At 42.6% G+C, this 24,374-nt stretch overlaps 1 protein-coding gene across 2 annotated transcripts in view; it reads left to right on the top strand.

The window, feature by feature from the left end:
• Positions 1–9,947: 9,947 nt before the first annotated feature.
• The window catches only part of UBE2H (ubiquitin conjugating enzyme E2 H), a 102,182-nt gene continuing 87,755 nt past the window's right edge, over positions 9,948–24,374 (top strand). The window contains exon 1 of one of the 2 annotated variants that reach the window (XM_061414694.1): positions 9,948–10,470. In XM_061414694.1, coding sequence (XP_061270678.1) covers positions 10,418–10,470 — 53 coding nt within the window. In that variant the 5' untranslated portion in view covers positions 9,948–10,417. The remainder of the gene's footprint in view (positions 10,471–24,374) is intronic. The other variant, XM_061414693.1, reaches the window with a different exon arrangement.

Below are 24,374 nucleotides of genomic sequence, written 5' to 3'. Positions count from 1 at the left end.
CTTATGGCAGAAAGCGAAGAAGAACTAAAGAGCCTCTTGATGAAAGTGAAAGAGGAAAAAAAAAAAAAAGAAAGTGAAAGAGGAGAGTGAAAACGTTGGCTTAAAACTCAACATTCAGAAAAGTAAGATCATGGCATCACTTCATGGCAAATAGATGGGGAAACAGTGGAAACAGTGACAGACATTATTTTGGGGGGCTCCAAAATCACTGCAAGAGGGTGATTACATCCATGAAATTAAAAGACACTTGCTCCTTGGAAGAAAAGTTGTTGCTAGACAGCATATTGAAAAGCAGAGACATTGCTTTGCCAACAAAGGTCTGTCTAGTCAAGGCTATGGTTTTTCCTGTGGTCATGTATGGATGTGAGAGTTGGACTATAAAGAAAGCTATCTGTCAAAGAACTGATGGTCTTAAACTGTGGTGTTGGAGAAGACTCTTGAGAGTCCCTTGGACTGCAAGGAGGTCCAACCAGTCCATCCTAAAGGAAATCATTCCTGAATATTCATTGGAAGGACTGATGTTGAAGCTGAAACTCCAATACTTTGGCCACCTCATGCGAAGAACTGATTCATTTGAAAAGACCGTGATACTGGGAAAGATTGAAGGCAGGAGGAGAAGGGGCAGACAGAGGATGAGATGGCTGGATGGCATCACCGATTCAATGGACATGAGTTTGAGTGAACTCCAGGAGCTGGTGATGGACAGAGAGGCCTGGTGTGCTGCAGTCCATGGGGTCGCAAAGAGTCGGACACGACGGAGTGACTGAACTGAACTGAACTGAAAATCGCTGTGGGCCGTGACTGCAGCCATGAAATCAGAAGACAATTGCTTCTTGGCAGGAAAGTGATGACAAACCTAGACAGTGTGTTGAAAAGTAGCGACATCATTCTGCTGACAAAGTCCATATAGTGATCACGTATGGCTGTGAGAGCTGGACTGTAAGGAAGGCAGAACACCAAAGAATTGATGCATTTGAACCGTGATGCTGGAGAAGACTCCTGAAAGTCCCTTGGACAGCAAGGAGATCAAACCAGTCAATCTTAAGGGAGATCAATCCTGAATATTCCCTGGAAGGACTGATGCTGAAGCTGAAGATCCAGTATTTTGTGGTCATCTGATGCTAACAGATGACTCATTAGACGTCTCTGATACTGGGAAAGATCGAGGGCAGGGGAGAAGGAGATGTCAGAGGATGAGACGGTTGGATGGCATCACTAATGCAATGGACATGAACTTGGGCAAACTCCAGGAGATGGTGAGGGGCAGGGAGGCCTGGAGTGCTGCAGTCCATGGGTTGCAAAGAATCATATATGACTGGGTGACTGAACAACAACAACAGAGACTCATTGCTTATTTTCTTATGTGTGATAATGATATGGTTATAAAGGAAAATGTCCTTGTTTGCAAGGTATGCATGCTGATGTATGCAGGGCTGAAGTGTCATGGTGTCTGAAGATTATTTTCAAAAAGTTTAGCCAAAAAATGTACATATACATACATGCCTGCTGCTGCTGCTGCTGCTAAGTCGCTTCAGTCGTGTCTGACTCTGTGTGACCCCGTAGACGGCAGCCCACCAGGCTCCCCCGTCCCTGAGATTCTCCAGGCAAGAACACTGGAGTGGGTTGCCATTTCCTTCTCTGTTGCATGAAAGTGAAAAGTGAAAGTGAAAGTGAAGTCGTGTCCAACTCCTAGCGACCTCATGGACTGCAGCCTACCAGGCTCCTCTGTCCATGGGCTTTTCCAGGCAAGAGTACTGGAGTGGGTTGCCACTGTTTTCTACATGCAAGTAAAACAAATATGGCAAAATGTTAACAGTTGTTAAATTTGGATGGTGGGTATTTGGGTGGTCATTGTTGTGTTTTCTCATATTTTGAGCATATTTGAACATTTCCAAAATAAAAATCTAAAATAAAAATAATTACAAAGCAAAAGATCTAATGCAAGGTAAGGAGATAAAGGTTAGGGGTGTATCTTTTTTTAATTTATTTTTTATGTATTTGGCTGTGCCATGTCTTAATTGTACTGGACCTTCACTGGGGCATGCAGGCCATGTGGGATCTATTATAGTTCCCTGACTAGGGCTAGAACCTGCACACCCAGAACCCGGGTCTCCTGCACTGGGAGCATGGAGTCTTAATCCCTGGACCAGCAGGGAAATCCCAAGGGTAAATCTTTTTACAAAAGGGGGTCAGAGAAGGCCTCTCTGAAGGCAGACATTGACTAAATGCATTAAGGAGGGAGTTGGCCACAAGGATTCAGGACAGGGCATTCCAGCAAGAAGGAACAGCCAGCTCAGAGGCCCTGATGTGGAAACAGGCTTGGTGTGTCCCTGGACACAAGCACTGAGAGAGCCTGAGGGTGTGTCATCGAGGCAGGAAATGAGGTTGAAAAGGTAGCCTAAATCCAGATTATATAGCATCACAGAATTGAGATTTTAGTCTACATTTAAGGATGACCTACTAATGAATCATGAGTGAGGAGTTCCTTGGGTCAAATTATATTTTAAAACATCTCTCTGGCTCCTGGGTGGTGAGTGTGGTGGTCAGAAGGAAGAGAGGAAGCAGAGAGGCTGATAAGTAGGATTTATTGCAGAGCTTCCCTGGTGGCTCAGATGGTAAAGCATCTGCCTACAATGTGGGAGACCCAAGTTCAATCTGTGGGTTGGGAAGATCTCCTGGAGAAGGAAATGGCAACCCACTCTAGTATTCTAGCCTGGAAAATCCCATGGATGGAGGAACCTGGTAGGCTACAGTCCGTGGGGTCACAAAGAGTCAGACATGACTGAGTGACTTCACTTCACTTTACTTTATGGCGTTTCAGATTAGGTGATGGCACAGGGCAAAGGACTTAGTTTTGCCAAGTATGTCCCAGAAGGGGAGTTCTTATGGAGTTTGCTGATGGGCATGGGAACGAAGGGAAAAAACAGTTAAGGGAGACTCCAAGGACAGCCTGAGCCTCTGGCCAAATGGTGGTGCTGTCTGCTGAGATGGGGAACTCTGGACCGGAGGCACAGACTCTTCCTTTACAGAGGAACATTAGTTGGGTTTAGAATGGCCTGGAAGTCTTCATGGTCATGGAGGAAGTGGAATTGGGGTTGGGCCTTCAGAATAAGGAGTTCATCAATGTCAGCAAATGAAGGTTTTCATGTGAGTTAACAAACAGGGTTGCCCAGCTGATCTGAATCCTGGTGCTGACATTTACTGGCTATGTGACTGGGGGCCAATCACTTACCTTCTTTGACCTTGAGGTTCTTCATCCATAAAATAGGCAAAATCACATCTGTCCTTTCAGGTGTTAGGTTGTAACACACCTTGGCACAGTGCCTGGCACAGAGAAGGTACTCAACATACAGGGTTTCCTGCTACTCTGTAGAGGGCATTAGGAAGGAGTAACTTTGTGAGCATCCAAAGGACTGCTTTAAGCTGCTTATTTTTGGTTGCCTTTTTAGCTAGAGTCGTCCTTTCTTCCTTATATTTATATATTTGAACACTATGTGCCACATGCAGTTCTAGCCCTTGCATGAATTGCAGTGAGTGAAACAGACAAAATCCCTGCCTTCTTGTAGCTTACATTTTGGTGGAGGGAGAAGACAAACATAACTAATTAATAGACAGTATGTAATGTATATATGCTGCTGCTGCTGCTGAGTCGCTTCAGTCGTGTCCGACTGTGCAACCCCATAGACGGCAGCCCACCAGGCTTCCCATCCCTGGGATTCTCCAGGCAAGAACACTGGAGTGGGTTGCCATTGCCTTCTCTAATGCATGAAAGTGAAAAGTGAAAGTCAAGTCGCTCAGTCGCGTCCGACTCTAGCGACCCCATAAACTGCAGCCTACCAGGGTCCTCTGTCCATGGGATTTTCCAGGCAAGAGTACTGGAGTGGGGTGCCATTGCCTTCTTCGAATGTATATATGAGATGGTGCTAAGTCCTAGGGAGAAAACAAAACAGGGAAGGGGAAGAGGAGACACTGGGGTAGAGCTAGGACTGCAATTTTAAATAGGATGCCAAGAGAAGACTCTACTGAGAAGGTGACATCTCTGTAAAGCCCTAAAGGAGAGAAGGGAGGAAGCCAAGTTTTTTAACTAAATGTAGAATGTTTTAGACCAAAAGAGGCAAGTTCAAAGGCCCTGAGGCAGGAGCATACTTGGTACGTCTGAGGGACAGCTAGAAGGCCAGTATGGCTAGAAAAGTGTGAGTGAGGGAAGAAGGTAGGAGCAGCTTCTATATGGCATGGGAAGCCTGCAATGGTTTTGGCTTTAGCGTGGAGTTAAATGGGAGTCCTCAGAGGATTTTGAACAGTGGGTATCTGGTTTATGGTTTAAAAGGATCACTGGTTTCTATCTGTGTGAATTCAGTGGTTAAAGAGAGGAGGCCTGTTGGGAAGCAATTCTAGTAAGGATGATGATTTCAGTATTAGAAGGAGGGGTCAAGAATTGTAAAGTCCATGGCCTTTGACCTCAGCAGCTGAAGGATATATTTAGTTGAACCAAATGATGTTGCTGATATTTGATTGTTCTTGGCCTTAAAAAGTAACCATTTCATATATCCAATTTCAGTTCAGTTCAGTTCAGTCACTCAGTCGTGTCTGACTCTTTGCGACCCCATGAATCGCAGCACGCCAGGCCTCCCTGTCCATCACCAACTCCCGGAGTTCACTCAGACTCAGGTCCATCGAGTCAGTGATGCCATCCAGCCATCTCATCCTCTGTCGTCCCCTTCTCCTCTTGCCCCCAATCCCTCCCAGCATCAGAGTCTTTTCCAATGAGTCAACTCTTCGCATGAGGACGCCAAAGTACTGGAGTTTCAGCTTTAACATCATTCCCTCCAGAGAAATCCCAGGGCTGATCTCCTTCAGAATGGACTGGTTGGATCTCCTTGCAGTCCAAGGGACTCTCAAGAGTCTTCTCCAACACCACAGTTCAAAAGCATCAGTTCTTCAGCGCTCAGCCTTCTTCACAGTCCAACTCTCACATCCATACATGACCACAGGAAAAACCATAGCCTTGACTAGACAGACCTTTGTTGGCAAAGTAATGTCTCTGCTTTTCAATATGCTATCTAGGTTGGTCATAACTTTTCTTCCAAGGAGTAAGCATCTTTTAATTTCATGGCTGCAGTCACCATCTACAGTGAGTACCCAATTTAATAATGGCCATTTACTGAGAAGGGAAAAACTATGTGAGGAGGTGGTGGGGAGGGTATCAGCAGTTTATTTTTGGACATGAAAAGATGTTGAACAGGCAGCCATATATTCATGTCTGGAGTTCAGGAGCGAGGTCCCAATCAGAAATGTACATTAGGGAGTCAGAGCACAGAGGGCAGTTATAGCTCTGAGACTGGATGAGGTCACATAGGGATTAAACGTAGACGAAGGAGAACAGAGGCCTCTGCTCCCCAGAGGCCTGGGGAGCAGGCCAGGGGCCTCTAGCATTTCCAGATTGGAGAGATGAGGAAGCAGCAAAGGAAACACAGGAAGCCACGACTGGCAAAACAAGGGTTCCAAACAGGGAACTGGCCTCAATGAATAATGTAGGTGTGGATAATTTCCAACCTCCCTCTATCCTTGAGCCTTGGCATTATGGAGTGCTTGTGTGTGTGTGTGTGTGTGTAAGAAGGACATGGTAATATCTTATCCAAGGCTAGATCTTTAGAGATTACAGCATCTCTTCTTCTATTTGATCCAGGCGAAGGTAATGCAGGTGCTATCATCCCATTTTACAGATGAGTAAACTGGGACATGAAGATTAGGTTTCTTGCCCAAGTTACATCAAGGTATCTGTCTCCAAGTTCCACATTCTCATTGAATCATGCTTGTTTGGTGCAGGTGGGGGCGTGTTGGTGTTTCCCCAGGGGGCCTGCTGTCAGAGGGAGTGTGCAGAGAATCCCAAGGGAATGACAGCAGTGTAGGAGATGCAATCTTGCCATCCTGGCCACTGCTGGCTATTGGAGCCCTACTGACTGCTTCTGTGGGGACAAGTTGTAACAGGGTTACACGGAGGAGACTTGAAATGAGTTTTAAGCTTTCATTTCCTGGCAGCAAGAAAACTGCTGAATTTATTGCCCTCTTGAGGGCTCTGGATCTGTGATCTCTGATACAAAGAGCTCCAAACTAAAAATGAGACTATTTCTCGACAGAAATGGTCAAACAGAATCAGAAGGCCTTATCTGGGGGACTTTCACATCTGGTGGGGACAGTGATAAATCCACTTTAGTTTTAGGGCCATTGTGTTAGTAGGGACCTTCGGAGATAGAGAAGCTTCTGGGCTAGGTTCTTTTACATACTCTGCTGAATGATGGGTTCATCTTACTCCGTCTGAATGTCTTGCTCAAAGCAGTATATTCTCTGCAAACTTGTTTTCTTGCCTTTGAGAAGCTGCTCCTTAGATCAGAGGCTCCTTTGGTCAAGCTTGGCCCTGCCCTGGGGAGAGATAAACAGGCCTGAATACATTTCCCAGATTGCAAAAGTGGCGAGTCAGTCAGGGCTGAACAGCTGTGCCCTCGTAGCGCCACTGGTTGTCCCTGATAAGGAAGAACATGGCTCATTCTAGCGCACTGCCATGAGTGCACACACATAAACAGACACTCCCAGGCCCTGGTGTTATTTTAGAGTAAATTATTGACATTCTGAATAGCTGAAACCTTGGGGGGAAAGGTGAGCACAAACTTACTCTGCTCAAGAGGAGCTCCAGGTCCAGAAGCCAAAAGATGTCAAACCAGGGCTGTCACTTGGCACCATTTTGGAGCCACTTTTTGAACCTATGTGGTCAGGGGCGGGTTCAGAAGCCCTCTGAAGCTCCAGAAGGAGGAGGGAATGGAGAAGAAGTCAGAAAGGGAGCGGTGGATTTATGAAGGAGCAGATGGCAAAATGCCCAGAGAGAAACTCAGTAAAAATGTGAACATACCTTCACCGCAAAGATGGACCCTATGACATCCTTAAAACAATACCAGAAAAGGGAATTCCCTGGCGGTCCAGTGGTTAGAACTCCATGCTTCCACTGCAGGGGCCACAGTTTCCATCACTGGTTGGGGAACTAAGATCCTGCATGCCATGCATGACCAAATAAATAAATAAATATTAATAAAATTAAAAATACCCCCGAAAGTGAATGCTTTTCTTCTTATATGACTTACAGCATATAAGGAGTGGGGCAATGGTAGACTGATATTAATAATACCACCAGTAATATCGTCACACTTATAATCATGAAAAGCAATTTATAGTTTACAAGGGGCTTTCACATTAATCTTTTCCATTGATTCCACCAACCCACTCAAGTGGGTAGGGCATTATGAGCCACATTTTACAGATGAGAAAACTGAGGCTCAGGGAGGATATAAGCAATTAACTGAGGCATAATTATGGTCTGGGGAGGGGCAGGTTTGTCCTAAGTAACCCAGAGCTAAGATGCTTACTATGAAGGGTGATTCCTTTTCAAGGATTGCTCAGAGGCTAAATGCATTCTTAGGTAGAGCAGCCCCACCTTCCCTAGAGTGATCCAGAGCAAGCCTCTCTAATCACTCCCCTGATGATTTTTGCTTAGTACTTAGGTCACAGCAGCATAACATCTGTGAAGATTAAAGCATCAGGGAAAATGTCTAGATCCACCCTATGCCCTTCTTTCTCAAATGTTCTACCTTTGACCAGCTCTTAGGAAAAAATACCTTCGGGTCCTCTATAAGCTTGCTAACTTGATCTCAGGTGGGGAAGAAAACATCCTTATTTACATAGGACATTATGGAAGCACAGGACCCACCTAGAGGGTCAGGCAGGTGTTTTGATAGTGCTGATGCCTATTGGAATCTTCCAGCAGTGGTTCTCAAACTTTGGCCTGCATCAGCATCATCTGGGGAGATTGTTAAAGACTTGGATGTCCAAGCCCCATCCCAGACCTTTGGAATCAGAATCCCCATGGGTGGGCTCTGGACATTTGTGAGCTTAACAAGCTCCCCAGGTGATTCTGAAGCACACCAAAGCTTGGGAATCACTCAGGTGAAGGGGAACAGGGAACCAGGTGGGGAGGGGAGGGAGCAGCAACGGGAGCCTGGAGAGCCTAAAGGAGACACAGTCATGAACAATTCCCTGCTCTAGCCTTATCTCCCTTTAACAAAGTGGTCAAATAAAGGGGGTTAGAAATCTCGTCATTCAAACATGTGTTCCTTCTGACAGAACTGCAATGTGCAATAGGAAAGAGCAATACAGCCCTTTTAAAAGCAATTAAAATAGCCTGTATTTGTCAGACAGAATAGAGGTGACCAGGCACTGCGGAGAGTGAGAAATAAGTAAGAAATGATTGTTTGATGGATACAGAGTTTCTGTTTAGAGTGATAGTTCTGGAGATAGGTAGTGATGATGATTGTAGTACACTGTGAATGTACTTAATACCATTGAATTTTACATTTTAAAATGGTTAAAATGGCAAATTTTGTGTTATGTATAATTAACACACACACACACAACAATAACGGGTCTTTTGGGGGATGAAATGATAGGCACACACAACATTCAATTTTAAATGCTGCTGCTCCAGGTTCACGTGTGTGTGTGTATGTTTATGTGTGTGTGCATGCGAGCGTGCATAGGAGGTTACATAAGGGGACCCAACTCACAGCACGTGGTTTGACAGACTACAAGCGTGTTCATGGGGACAAGGGAATAGATAAAAATTTTGAAAATAGATGGCAGCGAAAATGTGATATAAATACAGGAGCTGCCTGGAACACTCCTTCCTGGCCCCTTTGCCTGGTTGACTCCAGGATTCCACATCAGTTCTTTTGGAGTGCCTTGTAGAGCTGCTGCTGCTGCTGCTGCTAAGTCGCTTCAGTCGTGTCCGACTCTGTGCGACCCCATAGACTCCCCCGTCCCTGGGATTCTCCAGGCAAGAACACTGGAGTGGGTTGCCATTTCCTTCTCCAATGCATGAAAGTGAAAAGTGAAAGTCAAGTCGCTTAGTCGTGTCCGACTCCTAGCGATCCCATGGACTGCAGCCCACCAGGCCCCTCTGTCCATGGGATTTTCCAGGCAATAGTACTAGAGTGGGTTGCCATTGCCTTCTCCGCCTTGTAGAGCTGTGTCTCTCAAACTTTACTGCACAAAGGAATCACCGGGGGACCTTGTTAAACTGCAAATTCTAATTCAGTAGGTCTGAGGTGAAGCTCTAGCCTGTGTTTCTAACAAGTTCCCAGGTGATGCTGACAGTCTAGATCTAGACCACACTGGGAGGGCTGTGTAAATTTAAAGTTCACCATGATATCCTTATGTCCACCAGAGTGATTACCACACAATGGGTGATCAATAAATGCTTACTGAATGAATGATGAAGTTATAGGTTTGCTCTAGGAGTTTGGAAGGCAGAACAAACTGTCCTAAACAACAGTATATTTGGGGTACTTCTGCTTCTTTCAGTCATTCACTTTGTGAAATCACCTCATACTGTGTAGATTAGAGATGTTACAACCAAATTGCCATCATGCTGTCTCAACTCTAATCATTGAAAAAATGACCCTATACACATGAAGGATAGCAAACCCTGATTTGCAAGCTTGAAGAAGCCTGGCTATTCTCTCCTTTCAAGGTGGGAGCAGAGGGCAGGGAACCTGCTGGTTTAGGAATTTCTAGATTTTGGTGACTGTTTGGGTTAATTGCCACCTTGGCTTCCTTAAATCAAATAAACAGACTTTTTAACAGTGTATGTGGGAAGGAGGTTCATTACCCTGAAACATGAATATGATGATACTGCCATTATTTAACCATTATCGTTTTTGATGATGACAACGACGCTGACAGTTGAGCGATTAAGTGTGTGAGGGAGTTGGGGGAGGGGGCAGAAAGCTGGGCAGGCAGGAAAAAGAGGAACTACAACTCCCAGAATCCCCTGCTAAAGCCCACGCCTCCGCCGCCGCGGCACCCCACCCCTTTCGCCAGCTGGGCCCGCCCCGCCGATGACGTCACAGAGGTGACGTCACGGCGCCCAGAGCGAGGCTGGGGTAGAGAGGCCGATTGAGCAGGAGTCGTCCGCTTGTCGTGGAGGCGGCTTGGGAGCCGGCGAGAGGGTGAGCGGGCGAGCAGGCGAGCAGGCGAGAGAGCTAGAGCAGGCAGGAGGGAGCGACGCGCGGCGCAGAGGAGCGCCAGGTCCGGGCCGCGGCGGAACCCACAGCCGGAGAGGGGCAGCCCGAGCCGTGCGCCGCGGGGTCCCCACCCCCACTCGGCCGGACAGTGCCCGGTGTTCCCCCCCGTGCGGGGGGCGGCGGCGGCGGCTGACGGGACCAAACAGGACCGCGGGGGTGTTGCCACCTCCATCGAGGAGCCGGCGCGGCCGCGGGCTCCTCAGAGCCGGGGCCCGGGGCCCGTGACAGGCGGGCTGAGGAAGGGCGAGAGGCGGCGGCGGCGCAGGCGACGGGGAGGCAGCGGCGACACCATGTCATCCCCTAGTCCGGGCAAGAGGCGGATGGACACGGACGTGGTCAAGCTGTATCCTTCGTGGAGGGGGCGGAATTCGGGTTCTACGTGGGGGACGATATGGGGATGCCCGGGGCACCCCCTGAAACCTAAGCAGGGGCCCAGTGGCACTCCAGCCCACTGTCCAAGGCTTCCTCCCACCCCTCCCTCCTCCCAGTGCCTACGGAGGCTCCTTGGCACCTCCCAGGAGCCGAGATCCTTCTCAGCTCCCCCTTTATCTGCAGCACCCCGAAATGTGCGTTGTTCCACGCTCTTTCCGCACCCCTAGTCCCCGTGACTTTTCTCCACGACGTTTGGACTCCCAAATGGGTCTTTTTTTTTTTTTTTTGCAGTACCAGCCCTCTCTCTTCACCACCAAGCCCACCTTCTTTTTCCTGTTTGCTCGCTCTGAATTTGGGGACTCGAGATAGAAATTCCCTAGAGCGAAGCCTTTCTCCTTTTCTTGAGATGCTTTCATTCCCTCCTCTCACAGTGCTTCTTGAACTGGGGTAACTCAAGTGACCTCCTTTATCCCTAATTCCTTTCTATATTAGGAAGAGAGTAGTCTGCTCAGTGCCCCCCTCTTGTATTAAAGAGCTCTGAATATTTTAGATCAGCTACCCCTATTAAGCTTTCTGGTCCTTAGAAGAACCCCACTCTTTTCTTCCTACCGACAAAGCCTATCCCACCCATAGTATGTGGTGAGGACCCCCAGGCCCTCCAGCAAGCCACCCTCCATATTGTGGCTATGACAGCTGAGGGGGAAGGAGAAAAAGAGGATCTCCTTGACCAAATAGCCCCTGCACTAGCCAGTTAAGCAAACTCCCTGTATGAGAATAAGGTGCTCATAATAACTGCCCTGTTCTTGCCAAGTGACACCCTTTATTTTCCTACTCCCCCCACCCCCAACTTTATGTACTTTGGAGGTAGCAGTGGGAAAGCTCTAACTGATAAGAGTCCTTCAGGCAGTGGTTTTGGTTGGAGTCCAGACCGATTATTTCATGACCAGCTAGAGAAATTCGCGAAGGTTCCTGTGACAAATCGAGACATATTTTGAGGGGTAATTTAGAGAGTGGTGAGAGAGAGGAGCCCAGGGTTCCAAAAGACTAAATCCCTCGGAAGAGGGGGAACCCAGGGCTGGAGAGTGGTAGTGTGTGAAACGCAGTTTAAAAAGTCCTGTCTCCTGCTTCTGTTTCTCCTTTACCCCCATCCCCCCACCATTTCCCCCTGTTGCTGGGTTTTGTTTATATAACTCAAGTTGTTTGGCTAGATTCTTCAGGTGAATTCCTTCTTTCTTCCTTTTATTGTTACTGTTTTTGACTGGATGTTTTACCCGTTTGTAGAGATCGATGATTATTGTTGAACAGTCACTTAAACAATTCGCTGAAGTTTTAAAAAAGTAGTTTTTTTCATTTGGTTTAGAAGTGGGGGATGGAAGGGAAGTTGCCTGGGCAAGTGATTCTTCTCCCCCACCCCCCCCAACTCCATAATCTTTTCAGGAATAAGATGTTTTTCTCTTCACTCAGGAAAACTTGATTAGAAATTAGAAACAGTACATGAACGTCTCAGTTTAGGGTTAGAAGTTTAGAATTTGGGGGAGGTGGGAGTGGGAATTAGAGGAGCAAGTAATAAAGTATATATTATGTACCAAATATATGTTTAGGCACAAGTGAAACTGACTCTTTATGAGCTGTTTGTGGCTATGATTGAGTTTTGTAAATGTGTGAATGATAGCCGTAATGTTGGCTTTTCATAAGGTGGCAGGAAAACTTGTAACTATGGCTGTGTGTACATTTTACACAAAGCAGTTTCGGGTTTTATTTTTGTTTAGAAACTAGGAAATGACATGGTGGCAGAATCTTGAGTTATTTTTATCTTGAATTGAGACTTACTGTCACACCTAATGCAAATTTCTGCCTAATGTTTAATTGGGATGGGGGTGAGAGAGAATTCCAGCTGTCTTTGATCAGTGTCAGATTCTCAGATTATATACTTCCATATATTTTTTTAGAAGGCTGAGGATAAAGAGGGTGAGGCCTTACTTGACCTGATGCCTTTTCCATACAGTGCCTTTTGTTCATTTAGTAGTTGTGGCATCTAGAATGATTACCGTATTTAGGAGTCGGGGTGTGGGGGGTGGAGAGGGGGAAGAAAACAGACAAAGAACAGCAGGGTGTCTTTCTTTTTTTTCTTCCCCTAAGTGGCTTATTTCATAGCTTATTTTTAGTAGAAGATGAAGAAAGGCAAAGATGCATTGGCCTTCTGTTCTTTCCCCACCTTCCTCCTTTCTGACAAAAGAAAGCAGAGGCGCTTTAAAATTGTACATGTCTGAGATAGGAGGACAACAGTCTCGGGATTTAAAAGCCAGAGGTTATCTTTGTTTCATGTTTGTTATTTTCTGGTCTGAGTTAAATTTTTTGTATTTCCTTTTGTTGTGCATGTGTGTTGGGGTGGGTGTGTGAGAGATTTTGTGGCCTCGTTTCTCTGTTGAATTCACATTAGTAGGCCCAAATGGAGACAACAGTTTTTTGAGCAAGGTATATTTACCATGAAATTTAAGCAAGGTGTATTTACCAGGACACTGCTAAAATGAATACAATTGTGTGAAACAGTCGAGGGTTGAAAATGAAAGATGGTGTGGAGGAAGTAGGAAAGGTCTGGAGGAATGTACTTGCTTTCTGCCCCTCAGTGCCCCCTTGATTTCTTTGGTGTGTAGGCTGATAGCTGGTTTTGTTGAAATCTCCTGTTTCAGCCCATTTTTGGATGTCTCCTGAGCATAATTATGCCACCAGGATTTACAGCCTGGCAGGGAATCTATATAGTAGGAAAGTAGTGCGTGGGGGTAGGGAAAGAAGAGGATGTGTAACTAATTGGCCACTGCCTTCCAGCACCTCGTTAGGTCCTTTCAGAGACACCGTCTCTGGTTGTTGTTTGGAGTCGGTTATATTTCTTTTGTGACGGGTTGGTAGGAGGAGAGCTGACTTCCAAGTTATGGAGGGAGTGAGTGTTTTGCACCAATGCACTTAATAGTCTGCTGGGCGATTATGTTCTGAAACTCTGACTCATTCATTGTTTCTCTTCTGATCCTTTGCTGAGGGTTGTGCAAACCTCTCCAGGAGCCTAGAAACTGATGTACATGACTTGGGCCCTGTAGGAATGTGTCCCAATCAAAAAACTTGCAAAAAGCCCAAATCCTGTGGAATGGTGGTTGAATAATAGTGTTGCCATTTGTTTTGCAAAGTGAGGTGGGTGGGTGATACTGTGCTGTTCTCAGCCTGGCAAGCTTTGAGGTTTCTATCTCGAACCGGCTGATTATTTAGATTGTCTGAGACCTGGGACTCTGGTGACCTTAAAGCGTGATTTGCCCTAAAGGAATATCGGTTTAAGTTCTCCTGGGTAGAGGAACAAACAAGCTCAGATTACATGGGTTTCCTTGTTGGTGGGGGTTACTCGTCTCACCCTGTTGCACAGCCTGGTGATCCTTTTATCTGTGAACCAGTGGCCCCTGCTGAAGGCTGGAACTGCTTGTTTTGGAAAAGCCTATGCAGGCAAAAGGCCGTAGGCACAGCTCCTCACAGCTTATTGGCTGCTCTGTTACTACCCGGAAAAGGAGGAGGGGCGGAGCTACCAAACAGCTGATGGGAATGTGTGACCAGTGTGTTTATATACAAAAGAAGTTGGGGCTGGGGAGGCCTTGTGAGTGGTGTCACAGGATCAAGTGTATTTTCAAGGGGTAAAAAGAGGAGAGGAAAACCTGACCTGTTAAGAGTACAAGAAATATTCAGGGTTAAATCAGAAAAGTGGATTGATGGTAACGAGAACTTGGCAAGCACTGTGTTTGTTACTGGTGTGAAATTTTGGAACTTAATTTTATAATACCAAGAGTTTTCAAAGAGTCCCTTTTTCAGAGGGAGTGTGGTAGCTAAAAACGGATAGTCACGACTTTAAATGTAATTAACCGACTCCTGCAGGGATTCAAAAGTATGGTAGAAAAGTAAGCTTCCCTTGTAAAAGCTTTAAGAGCAGTGATCAGAAAGGGCCAGTGTCCTATACTAAATTCATTATCAGCATTAGTGAATCTTATAGAATCCTAGTTGTCTGCCTTAGGGTTTCAGAAGCTTTCAGTAACAGGTTCATCCCCTCAGTCATTTCTGCACTTTTCTCACGCCAGCCTTGGGGCTAGATGCTGGGGGTTTCGTAGTGAAAAATTTGGTGTGTGCTTATGTAACTAAAACAAAAAAAATCAAAGTATGTGTTGTGTTATAGCAAGTGAGGACTGTATGTGTCACCTTTTTTTTAAAAATTTTAATAACTCATATTTACTTTCAGAATTGACTTTTCAAGGAATAGAAAGTTTAAAGCGAATTTTATATGATGGGATATATGGGGATCTCTCTACCTGTTATTTAAAAGATTGATGTTAAAAACTGAAAAACAAATATTAAAATGTGTAGCCATTTGTCTTCAACTTGGGTGTTTTGCTGTTGATCCATAGTTATTCTGTCCCTAAGTTAGTAGTGTTTGTTGCTCTTTTATTTGTGCTAAAAGTGTAGACGGTTCTATTATCTTTTAACTAACTCCAGTGTCATTGGAAAAGTGTGGTTTGCCTTTTACTTCCTGTGATCTCTGTTTTAGTGAGATGAAAAGATGGAAGGTGGAACAGTTTTATGGTCTTCAAGCTAAAAGTTAAAGCTTTGGCAACTCTCAGTGTTCTGAATTTGTCTTCTCTGCCTAGATTTTGGTGACAAATATAACATACTGGCACTTTGGTTAAGCAGGAACCTGCATGAGTAAGCATTCACAGCTTCAGAACATCTGATTCCTGCACTGCAGTTCTAGTAAATTACACACAAGCCTAAAAATTCAGCTTTTAGGGGAAAACAATCTTTGCAGATGTGACCCATAAAAATCCCTTACCTGTTTGCGTGTGTGTATGAGTGTGTTAAAGGAACCTGGATTTGTTGGTTTTCTAGTATTGTGCGGTTTCCCCAGCACCTTGACCTGTACATATCTACATATATTATAGATATATAATTATATGTAATTTAGTATCTTGTCTCAGTCTTACCAGATTTTAATGGTTCCAAGAATCACTGGATTTTTTTGGCATATGATTCAGACCTGCGAAAGTGCTTATAGTGGAATAGCTTTTTAACTGTAGACCTGCAGTGTACATTTTAGTAAAATACTTAAATGAAAAAACTTTAATTGGATTATACGAGTAGTAAGATAATTGAGGAAAATACAGGTTACAAAAAGGGAAAGAAAACCATTTCCCATAAGCCTATCCTTTAAATAAATACTGGTTCTCAAACTTCAGTGTGATCTTAACGACTTGGTGGTGGTGGTGGTTTAGTCGCTAGGTCGCGTCTGACTCTTGGGATCCCATGGATTGTAGCCCGCCAGGCTCCTCTGTCCATGGCATTCTCCAGGCAAGAAAACTGGAGTGTGTTGCCATTTCCTTCTCCAGGAGATCTTCCTGACCCAGGAATCAAACTCAGGTCTCCTGCATTGCAGGCAGTTTCTTTACCGACTGAGCCATGGGGGAAGCCTACTTGGAGGGTTTGTTAAAATGGGTCCCACCGCTGAAATAGTGTGATTCACTCAGTCTAGAGTGGGGCCTGTGAACATACATTTCTGAGAAGTTCCCAGATGATGGTGATGCTGTTCTGTCCAGCAACCACAGTTTGAGAACCATTGTCCTGAAATGTTAACATTATATAGTTTTTTCTTATCAGTGCTTCCCCCCCCCCACCCAGGATATATTATTTTCAATCTGTTGATCATACTGTATGTGCCATGTTTTTGCTTAATATTTTTGCAGCTGTTTTTCCCATTTATAAATATCGGATATAATAGCTCATGTAATGGGCTATTATAAGAGCTAAACCATGACCTAAAGCATGCCTGTGCCATTGATTTAATTCTTTGCCTTTTTCCTGTGATAAATAAGATTGAAATTAACATGCATAAGGCTTTTCTTACATTTTTGGATTATTTCTCTTTTCTAGAAATGATATTCTAGATCAGAGAAGGTAAGCTTTTGAGTTAGAATATTTATTTAAAATCTTGAGGTCCCACACCCAGTGGATTCTCACTTTGTTATATTGTGTTTTAGCTGGTGTCCTTTCAGCACTGAAGCAGTCAGCCTGGCATAGTAATGAAAAATGAGTTCTGATCTCTTTGTTTAAACTTTCATGTTGTTTTGTGTGTGTTTGAAAATAGTGATTCTTACATTAGGGATACTTTTGTATTTCTCAAAGTGCCTTCTCTGAGTTGGTAGGTTGCACATAATATATTCATGAGCTGTCTGAGTGGTAAGAGCTGTAGAGTTTTGGTGACTTGATTATTTTTCCTTTTGTTTTTTATTGAGGTATAATTGACATAAAATAACTATACATGTTTAAAGTGATAGATTTGGTAGGTTTTCACATAAGTATCACTCATGAAGCCCATTGCCACAGTCAAGATCGTGAACATACTCATTTTCCCACAGTTTCTCTTGTCACTGTAGATTATTTTGCATTTTCTAGAATTTTATATGAATGGAATCATATACTGTATTGTGTGAATTCTTTCCTCATATTTTTTAGATCCCCCCTTGTTATCATGTAGTTGTTTTTTTTAAACCACTGAGTAGTATTTCACTGTATGGCTGTACCATAATTTGTTTATGCGTTCACCCCTTTGTGGACATTTGGGTTGTTTTCCGCTTGGGGTTATTACAAGTAAAGCTGCTCTGGACATATGCTTCCTTTTCTTTTGGGTAAATATATTAGAGTGGAATAGCTGGATCATGTGGTAGATACAGATTTAACTTTATAATAGGTTGCTTGAATTTAAAAACGTAAACGAGGATGGTTGTGGCATTGAACTCTTGTTTCAGTTGTGTGTTTTAAAGGAGTCCCATTAAATAACATAAGTCTAAACACTGACTTCTGACCTAACTGTCAAAGCTAGTTCTGTGGCTGCCCTTCCCTTTCCCTCATTCAAAGTTAGTTAAATTTTCGTTGTGAAATATTTTTGTTTTGTGGCCCTTTGAAATGGTACTTCAAGAAATATGGTCACAAATAACTTTTATTTTTGCATTTGCTAATAAGACTGTATTTTTGTGAGATGGTAAGCACCCTCTTTGTTGATGGTACCTTTTTCTTGCTTTTTGTATTGATAAGAATTTTTTTAACATTAGTTTTACTTAGCACCTCCAGTTTACAAATAATCACATAGGACCCTGTTAAGGTCTAAATTGGTCATATGGACTGTGTATGCGTTTAGTCGCTCAGTGGCGTCAGACTCTTTGTGACTGCATGGACTGCAGCTCACCAGGCTCCTCTGTCCATGAACTTTTCCAGGCAAGAATACTGGAGTGGGTTACCATTTCCTACTCCAGGAGACCTCGACCCAGGGATTGAACCTGCATCTCCTGCATTGGCAGGTGGATTCTTTACCAGTAGCGCCACCTGGGAAGCCCCTTCCTATGGACTAAAAACTCAGATAAAAAGAACCAAGAGGAACCTAGTGGCAGAACTGGAAACAGATTCTAAGAGGGTATCCCTTAATATGTTTTCCTGGAATCTTTTTTTAAAAAGTTAATATTTAGCAAAATAGTGGGGTTTTTTGTTTTGCTTTTTAACTTCTGGCATCCTATATAAGTGATTTGATAAGTTAATTAATAGACATTGCTATAATAATAAATCAAATGTTGCTTTACTAGCACATTTTTATACATTACCAACGTTTGAATGTATACTAGTTTATATGCATGTTGCTTAAAAAATTAACAGCTACTGACAACTGGAATTTTTAGCTTAGCTAACAAGAATAAAGACAGCCTGTTTTATGTTGGAGTCAGTGACAGTTTATTCACTGGGTGGACTTTGGTTCAGTCCTCAAACATGAGGATGGTGCTCTGAGCATATATGTTAGTATTATTTCCAGATTGCCAAAGTGTAATTTAAGTGCAATGTAGAAATCTATGGAAACACAGGCAAGTCAGTGTGTACTTTTGATAGGCTATTGTTACCTTGGTAATTCTCAGGTGTATGAGAAGAATTGTTATATTTTTATGGGGGTGGAAATGGCAACCCACTCCAGTATTCTTGCTTGGAGAATCCCATGGACAGAGGAGCCTGGCGGGCTACAGTCCCCAGGGTCCCAAAGAGTTGGACACGACTGAGCGACTTCACTTCACTTCACTTCATGGTTATTATAATTTCTTCTCTGTACCTCATCGGATGCTTGGGAACCTGGCAGGTTGTTCGCAGGCTGGTGCCTGTGGTGGCACCTGCCCATGCCCTACAGAACCCAAATCCTTAAGACCCAGGTGGTGGAAAGTCCCACGGGGCAGTTACATGCTCATGAGGGGTGAAGGATCCTTTCCGCCTTACCCTGCCTTTTAGGTATCTGGGGCATCAAGTGGGTGGTTTGAATAGGTGCTTACTGATCTTTTGACCTGTCCCGCAGAGCAGCCAGGAGGCATAGGAAAGCCATGTGATGTGAAGACGCTTGGCTGCACTTTGTCAGGACAGGCATGACTGGTGGGTCTGTCTTTGGGCTCTCAAAAGATACCTGGGCTGTTGCACTTGGAGGAACCATATTTAGGGATTCAGAATATTATTTAATTGATAGGAAATGGAATGGCTTTGTTCAGCTTCCTGGTTTCCAACTTGTAAACCACTTTTAAGAAGGCGTATTATGTATCAGAGTAAGAGATACTCCCTATATGAGAAATTGTTATTAATATTGTAAATTGTGCATTTTGGCTTTAGTATTAGGCAAAATGTTTCTTTTTCTGTGTATTATGTTTTTATCATGCATGCTTTTCAAGGCTTCTTGGATGATAAAATCTTAGTTGATCAGTAATATAAACAGAAAATTAGATACAGTGTGTGCCTGGTTCATGTTACTTCAGAAGCAATTGGGTTACTACTCAGCTTAGTGAATATAGATTTAGTTGTTTCATTCAGATGGTTCAGTATAACTTTGGTTATCTGAATTTTGCTTTTTAATCAGTTGACTTTCTGTTGTGTAGATTAATTTGAAGGATTGATTAGTTCAAAGATTTGAGTAAACCTTTCTGTTGTAGTGTCTGTCTGTAGAAAGTTGACTTGGTGAGAACTGTGTTCATAAGAGATCACTAGGTATAATATAGTTAGATACATTGTTTTATGGTTTTACAGACTACTGAATGTTTAGTACCCTTTTGCTAATCTATTAATCTAAATCTGTAAATAAATTAATAAGTCTCCTTGGCAACAAAGCTTGAAACTAGGTCATACTTTTTATTTCATTCCAAAGGAAAGAGACTGAATTGGCTTTTTTCACTAACAAATGGTCACCTTGAGAGTCCTACAAGTGGGATTTGGAACTTGGTCACATTGTTAATGCAGATTAAGGCTCCGACAATGAAATCATCCCATGAATTTCTTGTACATTTTGGGTCTTTATTACAAACTTACATGAAATGGATAAAAACAGAAGAGAAATGCATTTTAAATGCTTGTGGTGTTTTCTTATGAGAGGAGTTTTAACTGTTTATCTTAATTTGGTGACCCATCTCAATGTTGCTTTTGAGTATATTTAAGTAAGTATATTAAAATGTAGAACATAATGTGTATTTGATAACAGAATCACTGATCTTGACAACTTGATTTTGGCATTATTAGCATCTGTTGATTTTACCAATTAATTCATTCAGTTCACCAGAGCCACCACCATCTTGATAATAAGAAAAAAACAAACTCTGTATTTTGCTTTTCTATTCATTTGTATCCTCAGAAATTAAAAAACATAATACTTTTCTTTTAAGTCAGGTTTATTTTATGAATGGAAGGAGGAGAGGAAGTAGACCTTTAAGTGTGTTCTTTAGTCTAATTACCTGGATTGCTGCCCATTTCTTCTGGTAGTGAAGAAAGGCCACCCTTGAATGCTGCCTTTGATTATCAAAAGATGTATATTTGAGTATACCTGTATTGACTCATTCACCTTCTTGTGAACATTTACTTGCTTTTTTCTTTCTATAGGCTCTTAGAGTAGACAGATTCTATCAATCTTTGAGTAATTAACGTGGCTTTTCCTTTGTTTGAGTTTTAGCCAAGAGTTTTATAATATGTTAACAATGACATATCGGGAAGACTATTGGTGACTCAAAAAGACTAAATTCTTTTCATATATTTCATTCTGTATGTCTGTTTTCTATTAGTGTGCCTCTCTTATACTGTGACTAATTTCTAGAAATCAGACAAAAGAGTTGAATGTACTGGCAGGAAAATACACAAATAAACCTTTGGAGAGAAGGTATTTCCTTAATTAAAAGTAGAAGTAAAGTCAGATTATTTTTTCTAGAAGTTAGAAACTCAGAATATGCTTGGCCTATTTCACTTTGTGCAATTTGGCATTTATTTATCAAACTTGAACTTACTTATGCTAAAAACATATAGTAGTAGTTTACAACTTTGATACCCATTCTCCAAAGGTAAAAATAGGCTGTGCCTTAGATTTGCCCTAACTCTGTTCAGTGAAGTTGAGACATGGTGGAACTTGGCACCTGAATCTTGAGTTCTTACACTTTAAAGATCTTCATCTCTCATCGCTATAGAGAATTTGGTTTTTCTAACTGGTTTTATGCAATCTGGCCAGTGTTGGAGATTGAAGAGCTGCTATTTTCTTTAAGTCCTCAAGGTAGGGAGTCTAGAGGTCTCTCTCAGCATCCTCCTGTGCTCTTCAGGCAAGGTATATGGGAGTCTCCTGCCCCTTGGGAGCTTACTCCCAGGTTTAAATTTTAGCCCTTTTACATTTTTTTCTTTTTTGGCCACACCACACAGACATGCGGGACCTTAGTTCCCCAACCAGGGATCAAACCCATGCCCCATGCAGTGAAAGCATGGAATCCTAACCACTGAACCTCCAGGGGGTTCCCCCCTTTGCATCTTGTAACTCAAAGAATGACTAACAAAATACCTATCTACTTGTGCTTATTCTCCATTTGGGGGGTTGATCTGATCTGTGTGCTTAAGCCTTTGAACTGGATTATCTTAGTTGACAAGAGATACATGTCTTATCTTTCTGCTTAATGGGAAATAGAAATCTTTTTTATAGAATCAAAAATTAGTGTATGATTTATGCTTTTAAATTGGGGCTTATTATTTGAAAGAATTGGGAAAAATGTAACAGTTTTAGTCTGTCAGTTCTGGCTGGTTTAGTTCTCACATGTCATTCTTAGAGTGTTTTGTCAGCTCTGATGAAGTTTGATGGCATTTTATTATTTGAAGTTAAATTTTAGTAGATGTTACACTTTCATAGATATTTTAACCTGTTGTTCTACTTGGAGTAAACTTGGAATGCAGATAATAGTATTACAGAGCCCTTTTTAAATATGAGGGCTCCTTGTAATTGAAAGTTGAAAGTAACAATTGTATTCTTTTTAGGGAATATCATTTGTGGCCTTAGGTAACACTTTGAGAAATACTAATGCTTGGCTGTACTACTTCAGATTTGGAGAGTAAACTCTGGTAACTTTGTTTTTGTTATTGATAGAAAAAATAGAACCCAAAGTTGATATAGGAATCTGTTTTTCATCTGTGACTTATAAAATCAGTTTTGCTACTTATAGTCACATTTATTACGTGAAAAATAGAGTTAAAGCTGTATATAGCCCAATGCGTCAGTTAATCCTATTTATGAATGTATCATAAAGAAAAAAATTGACTTAAATAGCTTTTAATATAAATGTTCTGATATCTCTTTATAACAGTAGATTAGATGGCATTGAATTTGGTATTCTTGAGATGTCTGAATTGTATGTGCCCTGTCAATAATTTTAGAAGAAAGTAAGCCTTGTAAAAGTACCTGATTTATGGAAGCTTTTATCAAGATAGAATGGCAGCATGCTGTTCCTTTCAAAATTTTATGTATTTAATTACCTGAATTATATTTCAGGTTTTAAAAGGTAAACTTAGGGAATGTAGGTATAATTGAGTAAAAGAATATGCCCAGCCGCAACAGGATCCCATAAGAGTTTGAGACAGTTCAGTATTTAAGCATCTAAATATTTTTTTACCTTTGTCCTTTTTTTTTTCAGATCATAGTTTAAATTTTGACACAGAGATATTTCTGTTATAATGCCACAAATGCATTACTGAAATACCTTGCATTCTGCAAAATCATGAAGTGGAAATAATAGTGCTTAGACACCTTTATGTCTTAATACTCTCCAGATATTGAAGATATATCTGTTGAAGAAAATTTAATTGCCAGCATTTTTATTGATATTTAAACTGAGTGTCTGTAGAGATTCAGTTTTGCTTTGTGTTATGGTAATTTTAATTATTAGTCTCAAGATGGTCAAGGATGTACAAACACTTTAGATGCTTAATTTTTTAAAAGTTGGGGTGATTTTAACAGAAGGCTTGGGATGTAAGCTGCCCTTCTTATTTTCTACTAATTTGCCTTAATGTTTTGATAGCTTTTATTTTTAAAGATAAACTTATAATTTTAGATTTACAGTACTTTACAGGTACTGCAAAGATCAGAGAGTTCTTATGCCCCACCTAATTCTCATTACCCCTGTGTTATTTATGTTACTGAGGCACGTGTTTCAAAACTAAGAAATCAGTGTTGGTATGTTACTATAAACTAAACTCCAGGCTTTATTCAGATTTCACCGGTTTTTCCATGAACATGTTTTTTCTGTTGCAGGTTTTCCGTGTTAGTGGTCACGTCTCCTTAGCCTTCTCTAGTCTGTGACAGTTTCTCTTTGTTTTGCGTGACCTTGACTGTTCTGGAGCACTGGTCAGGCAGTTTTTGGAGTGCTCAATTCCAGTCTATCTGATTTTTTCCCCCTCATGATTAGGCCTCATAATAGTGAGGTATTAAAATTTAGCCAAACTTCTTGTGGGTATTGGAAAGAATACTGCAGAGATGAAGTGCCCTTTTTATCACAAGTGGGGTGTGTATTGGGGGGAGTACCTATGTCCTCGTAACCTTACTGGTGATGTTAACTTTGATCCACTTGGCTTAGGTTGCACTTGCCAAGTTTCTCCACTGTAAAGTTACTGTTTTTCCCTTCTGTGTTCTGTTCTTCAAAAGCTAGTCATCAAGTGTGAAAGTGAAAGTTGCTCAGCCGTGTCCGACTTTTTGCGACCCCATGGAGAATGCAATGCATGGAATTCTCCAGGCCAGAATACTGGAGTGGGCAGCCTTTCCCTTCTCCAGGGGATCTTCCCAACCCAGGGATCGAACCAGGTCTCCCGCATTGCAGGTTGATTCTTTACCAGCTGAACCACAAGGGAAGCCCAAGAATACTGGAGTGGATAGCCTATCCCTTCTCCAGCTGGTCTTCTCAACCCAGGAATTGAACCAGGGTCTCCTGCATTGCAGGCAGATTCTTTACCAAGTGTTAGCTGACTTGCATGGAGAAAGCAATGGCACCCCACTCCAGTACTCTTGCCTGGAAAATCCCATGGACGGAGGAGCCTGGTAGGCTGCAGTCCATGGGGTCGCAAAGAGTCGGACACGACTGAGTGATTTCACTTTCACTTTTCAGTTTCATGCATTGGAGAAGGAAATGGCAACCCACTCCATTGTGCTTGCCTGAAGAATCCCAGGGACGGGGGAGCCTGGTGGGCTGCTGTCTATGGAGTCGCACAGAGTCGGACATGACTGAAGCGACGTAGCAGCAGCAGCAGCAGCTGACTGTCAAGGAGGCCAGAGGAGGTAGGCTTCACCTCCCGGAGGGAGTAATTGTTTTTGACTTCTGATTGTAACACAGTAGTGCATTAATCTTAGTTATTAGTGGATTTTGTACAGAACTTACTCTTGAGTGTAAATGGTACTGCCTTTTTTTAAAAATGGGATGTAGATATATGAGAATGTGGTCTTGGAGCACACAGATTTAGTGTGTTTGGTTATTTAGCAATTTGCATGGCAAATTTACCTTT

The sequence above is a fragment of the Bos javanicus genome, chromosome 4 (assembly GCF_032452875.1).
Source record: "Bos javanicus breed banteng chromosome 4, ARS-OSU_banteng_1.0, whole genome shotgun sequence".
Taxonomy (NCBI): Eukaryota; Metazoa; Chordata; class Mammalia; order Artiodactyla; family Bovidae; genus Bos; species Bos javanicus.
This window is presented reverse-complemented; position numbering and strand designations above follow the sequence as displayed.